Source organism: Symsagittifera roscoffensis, chromosome 7 (genome assembly GCF_963678635.1).
Source record: "Symsagittifera roscoffensis chromosome 7, txSymRosc1.1, whole genome shotgun sequence".
NCBI classification, from domain to species: Eukaryota; Metazoa; Xenacoelomorpha; order Acoela; family Convolutidae; genus Symsagittifera; species Symsagittifera roscoffensis.
This window is the reverse complement of record NC_087068.1, coordinates 51,309,972-51,322,021: the sequence shown is the minus strand read 5'-3', so window position 1 is coordinate 51,322,021 and position 12,050 is coordinate 51,309,972. Positions and strand designations below refer to the sequence as shown.

General features: G+C 33.8%; 1 protein-coding gene across 1 annotated transcript in view; it reads right to left on the bottom strand.

Annotated features, from left to right (window-relative positions):
• Positions 1–1,244: 1,244 nt before the first annotated feature.
• Positions 1,245–12,050, bottom strand: part of LOC134851159 (potassium voltage-gated channel subfamily H member 1-like) — a 35,479-nt gene continuing 24,673 nt past the window's right edge. Inside the window, exons 9-13 of the mRNA XM_063867124.1 lie at positions 7,120–7,319; positions 4,115–4,286; positions 3,115–3,392; positions 2,281–2,632; positions 1,245–1,966 (exon numbers count right to left, since the gene is read on the bottom strand). Coding sequence (XP_063723194.1) covers positions 1,401–1,966; positions 2,281–2,632; positions 3,115–3,392; positions 4,115–4,286; positions 7,120–7,319 — 1,568 coding nt within the window. The 3' untranslated portion in view covers positions 1,245–1,400. The remainder of the gene's footprint in view (positions 1,967–2,280; positions 2,633–3,114; positions 3,393–4,114; positions 4,287–7,119; positions 7,320–12,050) is intronic.

Genomic DNA, 12,050 nt, shown 5'->3' with positions numbered 1-12,050 from the left:
TTTACACCCAAACCATTAATTTAGGTTTCACAATCTAAAAGCTCACTGGGTGAGAAAATAAAATTTTCTATACAAATTGTATTTGTTTGAAAAGAATTCGTTCTCGCTGTAAAGTTTAGATGTTCTTGATTGTTATAAAAAAAGACGAAAAACTTAAAAACTTTTTCCAAAAAACAAATTTTATGAATATTTTTCATTTTTTTTACTATAACTTCACGAGGCCAAACTGTATTTGGTGTTTGCAGGTCTCTGGAATCCAGAGACTAGTCTTTAAACATGTTCAAATTTTGTCGGAACGATCAAACAGATTGAAAGACCAAAGAAGGATAAAAAGATAGCGTCCATGTTGTGGAATTCGCATACAAATCAAAAAAATACAGTTTGTTCTCGAAATGAACTGCAAATATTTTTGAAAGTTCTTTTTTGCCAGAGTACTCCTAAACAAATTTTTCATAAATAAACTTCCTTACAATAAAATCAAGTATTTTTTGGTCCTACTTGCACAAAAATAGAGGAAAATTAAAAACTTTTACGCAAGTTGAAAAACTTCAGCTAGACGTACGCCATTTTTCGAAAAAAAACAATACCAGAAAAAAAATAGAATTGGTTTTTAAACTTGTGATGCCGACTTCTGTGATTGACTTCCATGCACAAAAATTGCTTTTCTTACATTTCTTAACCAGACAAATGCTTATCAAAAAATTTGATAAATGGAATGTAAAGAAAGAAATGTTTATCATTGAACTTCCGTTGATGGAGACTGTAGGATATGCAATTTTTACTTGAAAATTTCTACAGCAGTAATTTTAAAGTCAACGCCAACATTTTTTGACTGCAGATAAATCAGATAAAACAATTCCAAAATAGACTAAATTTTTTGTTTGGATTGGAAGCAAAAACTTAAGAGCCATATACAATTACATACAGTTCTTAGTTAAAATTCTGATTAAAATTGAATGCAATATCTGAAATGGTAATTTACTAAAATCAGTATATTGGTGCGGTCATAGAAACTTCATATAAATTTCGGTACGTATAGAGTTATATGAACTGTTGAATAAAAAATTTTTCATTTATGGAAACTGTAAAGAAGGAAAGTTTTGTCAATCTGGGTTGCAATGTTAAAAATCCAAAAACCGATTTCAGAAAAAAAATTTAAAAGCAGCTGAACTTCTTGTTTTTCTCAGACTGCTTTAATTTTTAGTTGAAATAAAACTTTTAGGGATAAACATTGAATTGGACCTACGTGTGTGAAATGCACTCAATGTTATAGATAGAAACTATGCAATTAGTATTTAACACCAATATTTTCTTCAATTTAACAATTAAACGCTAATAAATTTGATACAAAATTAAAACAATAATATACAAAAAATACCGAGTAGTTGGTTTATTTATCCCTAACTTTGTCGATTTTCGTCTTTTTTTGCATTGTTTGTCTGATTTTCGTTATTGTTAGAAGAACTTGGAGTTGTCGTTTTAACCATTTTCAAAATTTGAGAATCTAGCAAAGCTAATTCCATGTTAATAGTTTCTACTTGTTGTTTCAGACTGCCTCTAAGCTTGAAAATCGTCTGAACAATATCTTGAGAAGCGGAGATATTCAGCTCGGAGCCTTCTGGAATGTTGATAAGGGAATCCACAACTGATGTGTCTACAACGTTCAGATCATTTTGGGGCAGAGTTTCTTTCAGAGGTGGTAGTGCGCTGGATTTCTGCGCTTGAGTGTTTCCATCCGGAGCTCCTCGAATAAAAGAAGCCAATTTTTTGGTTGGAGCTGAGTTTTCCGCAGTTATTGTTTTCATGTCGTTCAATGGCGAAGCGGAATGTTCACTGTTATTGTCATTGTTATTATTATTGTTGTTGTTGACAGCAGAAAGAGATTTGGTCCATTTGCTGGCTTTGTTTTTCACGAAGTTAGCGTTGTCTTCTTCGTAGAGTTTTCCCGTCTTTCGAGCCATGTTCACTAATGAAAAAAAAAAACATTTCCAAACTCAAAATAGAAAAAATGTCGAATCAGAATTTATGCTTTGGTTTCAAACGACCAGAATTGAGATCAATTTTTGTGTTAAAAAGAAGAATGCATGCTAAAACTCCATTCAAAAAACTATTCAAAAGAAACATTGATATATTTTACAGACAAATTCGTCTCGAAACAAATAACTTGATTTTTTAAAAGTTAGAGTCTAGAACAGGAAAACCTCCTTGACTTCAACCCTAAACCAGAACCCGTCTGGGTTTTATTTTTGAGAAAATAAAAAGTCAGCTTAAAGTCCTTACTCGCTTTGTTTTCCCCCGAGCTCTCAAAATGCATGGACCACGTGCTTTTCATGCTCCGCTCTTGACCTTTGTGACCTCCCGTTAAGACGGAGAGGTCGATCTGCTGCTCTCGCTTCAGATCATTGTTGCTGTTATCTTTTGCCGAATCAGCTACCGGGGCTGGTCCGCCCCCTTGCTTATTTTGCTGAGATTGTTGTTGTTGTTGTTTGTTGGTCTCGTCGTTGGGTTTTTTGAGTTTGTTGAATAGTTTTCGAACTGGGTGATTCATCGGGATCTCCTCCAGGGGTTCGAGACGGCGTCGCTCCTCCTCCGCTTTTTCCTTCAGGACGTCCGTGAATTTCTTCTGGCGCTTCTAAATTCATTAAGCAAATAATTTAGGACAGTTCAAGTTTCAATAAGAATGGTTTTTGCGAAAGGTAATTTCGATATTAATTAACTTTATTAATCTTTTTTTAATTTGATTTTTTGTTATCTCAAAATTTAATACATGCTAAATCTCAGTTTAAAAAATGTTGTTATTTGCTTTGATCAAAAAAATCGGATCGTCTAAAATATAGCCGCCATACATCAAAGGCATTGTGGCATGGCGGCATTATTTAAGAGGGTAGGAAGGTCGGATTTTTTTAATGGATAGTTAAAAGCAAATAACAACCAAATGTTAATTGAGATTTATCATGTTTTAAGTTTTGGGATAACAAAAAGTAAAAATTTGAAAAAAGAATGGAAATTATCTTTCGCAAAAACCATAAACCAAGGAATCAGTCAAACTGCATAACAGACTTATGTGCGCATACCCTTAAATCCGCTACAATAAATATTATAAGTGAAACTAACTCTCTGTCTCAAATTGTACGTCAGCTGAATGTTTCTGGCAAACGCATGTCCAAAATTCTGATAAAACGCCAACACGTCCAGCAAACACTCCCGTTTAATCATGTGAATGTCGCAGTAAGTGAGAGCTCGCACATTGGCCGTCGATTGACCCAGGGTGCTCTCCCGCCAGAAGGCGTCCCCGAAGACGTCGCCCACTCCTAGGAGTCCAGTCACTTCTCCATCCTGGGCGACCTCGAGGGATCCAGAGACAACGAAGCACAAGTAGTCGATACTCTCGCCTAAGAAGAAAATGTCTCCCAAATTATCCCAAACACTAATAAAAGTGCACATTAACCATGGTGCTGGAAAGTTCCGACATCTCAGAGATTTATAATTGCTCATAAATTGTTGCACTGGAAATTTACAAAAAAAATTCAAAATCATGGCCTTAAAGTATCAGATTCTTATACTGCTCAAAGAAAACACGCTTATAGGAAAAAAGCAGCCTTCCCCTCGTTATATGAATATCTTCGGAATGTTTTTATAATGGGGGTTTTTTCTTACAAAGAAAACACGCTTATAGGAAACAAGCAGCCTTCCCCTCGTTATATGAATATCTTCAGAATGTTTTTATAATGGGGGGTTTTTCTTATTCGTACTGTTTTTCCGTATTCAGATCTACAACAGCCTAGCCGATTTCGGTTGCAATATTGGTTCCAAGTGATGCAAAAACAGAGCTTCACACTACAAACAACTCAATCTGGAATTTGGGGAGCGTGGCACCGAGCTAATACAGTTATTTAGAATCAATTAGATATTTATTATTACCTACCGCCATTCAACATGAACTCACTTATTCGGTCAAGGTCAACTACCGACCAAATAGCTGCAGTGCAAATCGCAGAGCTAGAAAATCTCAGTCTTTTGATTAGCACCATCAGAGAAAATTGGTATGGCTAGACAGGCTAAAAAGCCTTTGAGAGATCCTCCGCGTATCGCAGAAACATCAATTATGACTCACCCGTGTGATAGATGAGGTCTCCCGGGGCACTGTGGGCCATTTCGAAGTTGACGGCCAGCGAGCGGAGACAGCCGTCGCTGGCCAGGCGGAATGCGGGATGGCGGCGGAGGATCTGTCTGTTCATGTGGACACACAAGTCTGCCTTCATGTCTTTCGGACAGTAGGACAACACCTTGAACAAAAATAAATAATTTATAATAGAAAAAAAGTTAATCATAATGTTATATATATTATAATAAAAATCATGAAATATTATATGCTTTTAAAAGATTTTCGAGCCAGAAACGTATAGCCAAAATTGTTAGAAGTTTCACGTTCAGAAATTATTGTTCTTCTTGGGAGAATGCCAAAATTGTATCAGCCTGTCGGGTGGCATAAACAGTAATAACGAGTTCTATTATAACACAAACATTATAAACAGTTATAACGAGTTCTATTATAACACTGAATAAAAAGTTGGCACTATTTCATCAAGCCATCAGAAGGGCAACCAATTCTTCTCCGTCTCCTTTACCTGAAATCTCGCCCTTCCTATTTTGCCCGTTTCGGGCCAATTTTTTCCCGGTACTTCCTTTTCAAAATTTGATTTATAGCAAACTTTAGTCGATACCCTGAAAAGAAAGCGTCCGTCCCCCCGCCCCCTAAATCCGCGACTGCATACAATTACTGACAATAAATCTAGGCGAAACGTTAATCATGAAAATTTTGTTCAAAACCAGTGTACAATCAGTTTAATTACATTTTAGGGTCATTTGGGTACAAAAATCATTGTATGGTGACGAAATTATGGGAAAAAAGCTCCGAAAAAGCTCACTGCACAAATTTTCATTTATGTAAAAGTATACCAATAATTGAATTTTCCAGCAAATTTTTACTCAATTTTCTTTAGTTTCCGGCCAACCCTGAGTTTTTGCATTATTTCTGAAATTCAATTCGAATTAATTTTTCTGAACTGGCTCTTTGTTGACTCTTTTTTAACAGTTTGTGATGCGTTGAAAATAGAGGAAACGATATTTCAACACTCTCCTCACTGTACCAATAGATAAAAACTTTCTTGTGACGTTATTTTTTTGAAAATGAAATACAATTCGGTTTTATAATCAAAGCTTACATTATGACTGGCACTTCCAATACATTTTCATCATTAAAAAGTTTCTGCTCCAATAACTGTTGTTTTATGAAGTCCTGCTTTATCCATAGTTCATCAGAGTGTAAATGAGAATATTCTAATTAAAGAATACGTTTTTTTTTCTTGTTGCGTGCCATTGTTGGCGCTAGTTTCGTAGCTCTAAAAATAATATTGTAGCTTTTTATTCAATCAAGTGGTTTTTGCGATTCGCAGAGGATCTATCAAACGCTTTTCAGGCCTGTCTAAGCACAGACCGTTTCTCCATATCAAAACTGACAGCTTACAAAAGGAGGAATAGGATTTTGTTTTCATTTAAATAATTATCTAGATTGCAAAAATAATCTGAGCCTAACTTGACATAAAGGTGAGAAAAGGTCGATTAGAACACAAACCTAATTGACAAAATAAAACATTTTACGGCAAGAAAGTTCTTTTAACCAGAAGAGTTGTCGAAAACCTAGCTTTTTTAGATTACAGTTTCAATTTTTTTTTTCTATTCTTCAACTTATTATAATAAAAAAAATAAAATAAAAGCCAATTGAAGCCGATCAGTGACTCAAGCTTCGTTGCATGGCTTTGAGGATCAAGTGACTGCAGTAGAATCTAAATCGATCTGTTTTTTTGCAACTTTTAAAACTAAATTACAACAAGGTTGCTAACCCGCACTCAGTAAAAAAAAAGCAAACAATCGATTATATTACAATCATAACTGTACTTTTATCAAAAAAATAATAAATTATAAGCGCCAAATTTAGAAATTTTAATGATTTATAATCCGTTATAATGATAAAATTTTTCGTGACATTATAATAAATTATAATCAATTATAATTGATAATAATTTTTTCGAAAGTCTCTCATAATCAACTATAATCTATTATAATAGATTACTATCCTTTATTCTGTCAGAAATTTCTAAAAGTGAGATGTCATGTCACTCTTTGGTTCACAGTTTCATAGAGATCCCTTCACATTAGTTGAAAAAATCCTGCGGTTGGTGAAATATAACTTTTCTGTACAAGTCATGAAACTAAAGAAGTGTGCTGATATTTTGGTGGTCGATTAACCTAAAATGTGCATCATGAAACAACTATAATCAAGAAGAAATGAACAAAAAGTTTGAACTGATTTGAAAACTGTAAAAAAAAATCCCATTTTTCACTTAAACCAAAACGTCTACGAAAAGCATAAAATATAAACAACAATTCAGGTGGAAGGTCGAAGACAAAATGGGCAAAAAAAGGGATTATGAACAATTATAATCACTTATAATGGGTTTTTCTGCAAAACAAATAAATTAGAAATTCGGATAAAAATAATCGATTATAATCAATTATAATGTAATATAAATGATTATATTTGATTTCAAAAATCGATACCCAGGAAAATCAGTCTAAAATTTGAAATGTATATAAATGTATAAAATTTGTATATTTTAAATGAAAAGTCTATATCTAATCTGCATAAAATGTGGAAGTGAACTGTCGGCTTCTGCTTCTCTTAGTTCAAAAGTATGAGCGCGTACTATTTCACCGCTTAGACGTTAGTTATGAGTTTTATGATTAAATTGAAATTACGCAACAACCAATCAATCCTGTTAAGAAGAATTGGTGTTAATTGACTGTCAAATCGCTGGTGAAACATCTGTTAACACTTAGCTCAACAATGCGTTTGCGTTTTTTTTTTGCCACATGTCTTTAAAATTTTTTACGGAAGAATAATAATTCGATTCGCAAAATCAGTAACAGACATGGACGGTTTGGTTTGTTCGACCAAGGTGTCAAACTTCAGAGGCGGAAGAGGGGAAAGGGTATGTTAGCATCAAAACATACCCCCCACCTAGATGCGCCCTTGATTGACACTACTATGGCACTTGCCTTGTCTGAATTGATGCCCTTAGTGGCTGCCCAGGAGGACACGACGTAGTCCATGACTCTCTCGCTGAGCTCCTTGGGCACCTGGTAGAGCTTCATGAACTCCCGGATGTTGTTGAGCATCTCGTGGTACCGGGCACTGCTAGAGTACAGCTGCTGCACTATTGTGGTCACATTTCCAAATATGGCAGCATACAGCAGAGCTAAATCAATACACATTTATATATAATAATATAATGGGGTTCCTGCGAATCGCAGAGAAGCTATCAATAGGCCTCAACACTCCTGTCGAGGATAGTCCATATATCAAAATACACGTGTTTTTAAAAAAGGAAATTAATATTATGATGAGAAAGTGATCAAGTTATCCAGGAGCGGATTAAGTTTCTCGAAGGGGAGAGGAGGGGACGTGTTTTCGAAAACTGTAAAAAAAATTTTGTCGTCCTTTCTCTATGTCGACCAAATTGATCTTCCGAGCTCTCTCAAATCACTTTACAGACCCTATTTGACCAAATTTTCTGCGCCGCAGGCAAATTCTTGAATATATATTTTAAAAAAAAGTTAGGGTCGGTCAGCAAAAATGGGTCGGTTTTAAATTAGTACCACAGGGAGACCATTTGGATCGTCAGGGGGTCGAATCCCTGAGGGGGGAAGGGACGCCCTAAATATGCTACTGAAGTTAACATCTTCTCCGTTCGGAACCCCCCCCCCCAAAAAAAATTGGGCGTGAGAATGTTTGGTCCAAGTTGTAAAGTCGCAGCGCTATTAAAACTTAATCCAAAAAAAGCTGGGGAAGATCTTAACTCGGTCTATCTGGGAAGGGGGAGGAGGATGATAATATTTCGGTCCAGAAAAATTAGATAAAATTACTTGGTCAAAAAATCCGTAATACCAATCTAAATTTGGAGTAAAAACAACATAATTTAAATTTAACAATTATCCCACTCAGTGTTATTGTGACAAAAAAAATTCAAACAAAAATGCGTAAGGCGCAGAAAAAAAACGTTGTTTTTAATATGCCATGGAACAACAAAACTAGTCGCTCAAATCGATGAGCGCTTCATGGCATTTCTAAGAAGCTTTTGTTTGTAATTTGAATTGTAATCTGACCTTGGGTTGTGAAAAAAAACTAAAAAAAGCGAAAGACATTTTTTGAAAGTTCAGAGTTCTGCTACGGGCGCTGAAAATTTGAAACAAAGTCTTCGATGCCCTTTCACACCCCCGCCTGAATGCAAATAATCAGAGACGAAAGTAAAAAAAAAAGAAAAGGAAATAAAAATGAGATTAAACATCACGGTCTTTTTTTAAAAGAGAGAAAAAACTTCAAACGGTATCTTGCAAAAATTCATCATAGAACTCCAGATACTGATATAGTCGAGAAAGTTCACTCTGATTTGAACAGCTTTTTTTCTAAATCTGAAAGGAGTGGACCTGCTTACTGGTGTGCATAGTATTTGACTAACAAGAATAGTTTTAGAAACATTAGAACTGTAGGTTACGCATTTATCCACAAGAAGGGTTTTTAAGAAAAACTTTTGAGATAGATTATTAGAAAAATATTTTACGCACAAAATAAAAGATGTTTCTTTTAAGTTTAAAATAATGAACTAAAGCTTGAAACTACTGCTGTCTGGTCGCGCCATAGTTTATGACAGGATATGCACAGAGGCGAAATGGAGCTTCGCTCCACTTGCAATACAATACAGATAGCTTTTAAGTCGCAGAAAAAACCTACCATGCGTAACAAAGCCGAAAAAACGAGGGCATAAACCCTTAAAATTAAAATATGTTTTTCAAATTAGGATCAACAAAAACAAGACTGCCCGTATAAGGGCAAAACCCTGAATGCTCCGACAGCCCATTAATTTGCCTCGAACAGTTTTTGTAGATAAACTATGGATTTTAGGCTGATAATTGCAAAGTCTTAAAATTTGAGTCGTTCATGGAATCAGTTAGCTTGCCTCAATTCAATTTGTAACGGTTATGAGTTCAGATAATTTGCCATGCATAAATAATTTGCGCATTGAAGCAAAACTTCAACGCTTTATTCCAGCAGTCAAGCCGCACATTTAGCCTAGTGTGAACATACACTCATGACAACCCCAAGATTTCCATATCAATGCCCATAAGCAATAAATTTTTCTACAATCGGTCTGAATAAAAAAAAACCTTGAGCATAATTTTTCCTCAATTTCTTCGAAAGTCGGAACAAAAAACAAATTTTGAATAAAACGGGCATTTAAAATGCAAGCATGTTCAAAACTTATCTGTTAGTTGACGAAAGTACAGATTAGGAGATGAGCTCCAATTTAAGTCGAAATGTGAAGAAAGTTGTTTACCGGAAAAAAATCACTATACATAAACATTGTTTGCAATGATTATTTGCTAATTACAAAAAAAATTTAATGAACAAACCTGAAAAGTAGTTTTTTGTCGCAATATCCCAAAAAAGTTTGAAATATTGTCTTAAGTTTATTTGACGCCAAATTTTTTCATCAATCTTTTTAAAGGCTAATTGACACCGTAAACCAAATTCGAAACATTTGCTGAAAGTCAATGCACAATCAAGTTATGTTACTTCAATCAGAGGTGATCACCGAAAAATTTATTAGCATGTTAAGGAGAAAGATTTGATAGAGTTTTTAGCTGATGGCATATCAAGTCATACCACGTTATGTGGATCTGACTTTAATTGGATTTCGTTTGCAGATTAAAATTTCAGAATTCGGTGGCAGTTTGACATTTAGCCTGCATTAGCTGGACATGAATTAGAAGATAAAAGTCGTCTATTCTTGAACAAAAACCCGGAAACTACCGGAAATTAGCTTAATGCTGTCACGTAGTGCTTTTACATTGCCATATTGGATGCAAAATGTACCAGAAAATTCGACTAATTATTCTCAAAAAATTGTAGAGGTCAAAACACAGCATCCCATTTTCAGTTAGTTTCCTCCTTTTAACTAAAAAATATTCTGAATCTTTTGATTGTTTTCTATTTATATTTTGGTTGTTTTTCGTCAGAATAATTGAAGGGATTCCTTTGAAAAAACATAAAAGCATCTTTGATCGATGATTTTAGGCAAATGAAAGCTAAATTTTAACCTCAGAAACGTAGATTTAGTGTGAACTCAGGTAGCCCTCGGAATGCTTATTATTCCTAATCAGAAGCAGAAAAATACTTTAGTAGAGACGTTTTCTGATTCATTAGCATTTTGAAGGCAAAAAATGGAATAATCCATTGTTTTTCAAATGTCAAGAAGAAAATAACTAGTCGCTGAATCCTATGAGCGCTTTGCGACATTGCTAAGAAGCTTTTGTTTTCATTTGTAATATTGTTATCTAATTGTCTCAGAAAAAAACTAGACTAAAAAGGTGATTTCTGTTAACTGAACTAAAAAGGCACTAATTTTATGAAAATATCAGAAAATCTTTGTGTTTTGTAAATTAACTTAAGTTTCAGACAGTCATCATAACGATTTTAGATGCTAAAACGTTCCATTTTCTGTTTTACAAGCTGTTTTATTTTTTACAACGAATTAAGCAGAAATTTGTTTTCGAGAGCATTTTAAATTTTTTTTCTTCGCGCAAAACCATGTATCACATTAAAACGTCAAGTGATTTTCAAAGATATCTCATCTTAAAGTCTTTTCAGTCATGGTGTGTTTCAAGAACAAAAACTCAAAATTTTCTCAGTTGCAAGAAAAAAGATTTTAAAATACTTCAATTAGAGTCAAGAGTCACTCTCAATGAAGTTATCTGGATTATTTTAATTAATACTCGTTTATATAGAAAACGGTAGTTTTTATTTAAATTTGGATAGCACTCACCACCCGCACAAAAGCAAAAAATTAATACTTGAGAGAAAAAATAATTCAAATTTGTTTGTTAATTTCTTAAGTGTGTATTTTGCTAAATAAAATGTTTTGCAACTATCAATTCTTTTTTAATTTCAAATTAACCACCACGCAGTCAACTATCATTCCTGAGGTTCACAAAAGTTTGAAAAATTTTGACAAAAGGAAGCAACTTTTAAAGTTTTTTATCAATTCTGATTTTGATATCTACTGCAAAAAAAATTTCAAACTGAGCTCCAAGAAACACCTTGATAGTATTAAATTATTCGAGTCCAGATTAGTTTTTTGACCTCTGTTTTCAATATTTTTACTGCTTCCAAATTTGATTTTTCTGATCTGTTAATAATTTTTATTGTGTATGTTATTACATTTTTTGTTTTGATTCTTTGGTTCAAAACTTCCTTTTGCTACATTTGTTTGTTCCGATAAAAAATGCAGTAGAGCAAAAATTCAAAAACACAAAAAATATCATGCCAGCAAAAAATTATTGATAAAAAAAGATCATTTCATTTTTTGGTGATTCAGTACTAGAAACAATTGAAAAATTATTTGCATGATGAAAAACGAAAAAAATCCCTAAGTTCAGTTATGTACTGAAGTGAGAGAATTTACAAAAAACATGATCAGAACGCAGCTCACAACAAAACACATCTCACAAAATGAAATTGATAGTAAACAAAACAAAACTGCTCGTATCAGGCCGAAACCCTGAATATTCCGACTGCTTATTAAAGTATATGGAGTAGTGTTCGTTTCAAAAAAAATTGTTGAAATTTTTTCGTATTTAGTTTTCTTTCCATTTTTTTTTGAAAGCCATACCCACACAAAGTGTTAAGTACAACATATATTTTTAACATAAATCAAAGTAATAACTGGATCAAATATCATTCCACAATTCAATTTTAAACGATTTCTAAGACAGATTGAATCTCCACTTACGCGTTAATGGCACGAAACTTATCGCACGTTATTTGTCCCAAATTTGCCAAATTGGCAATTATAAACCCGCATAACTGTTTTTATTTAAAGTTACTTAAACATCTGTTGAAACTTGAACTCAGAACAAAATTACGTTTCGAA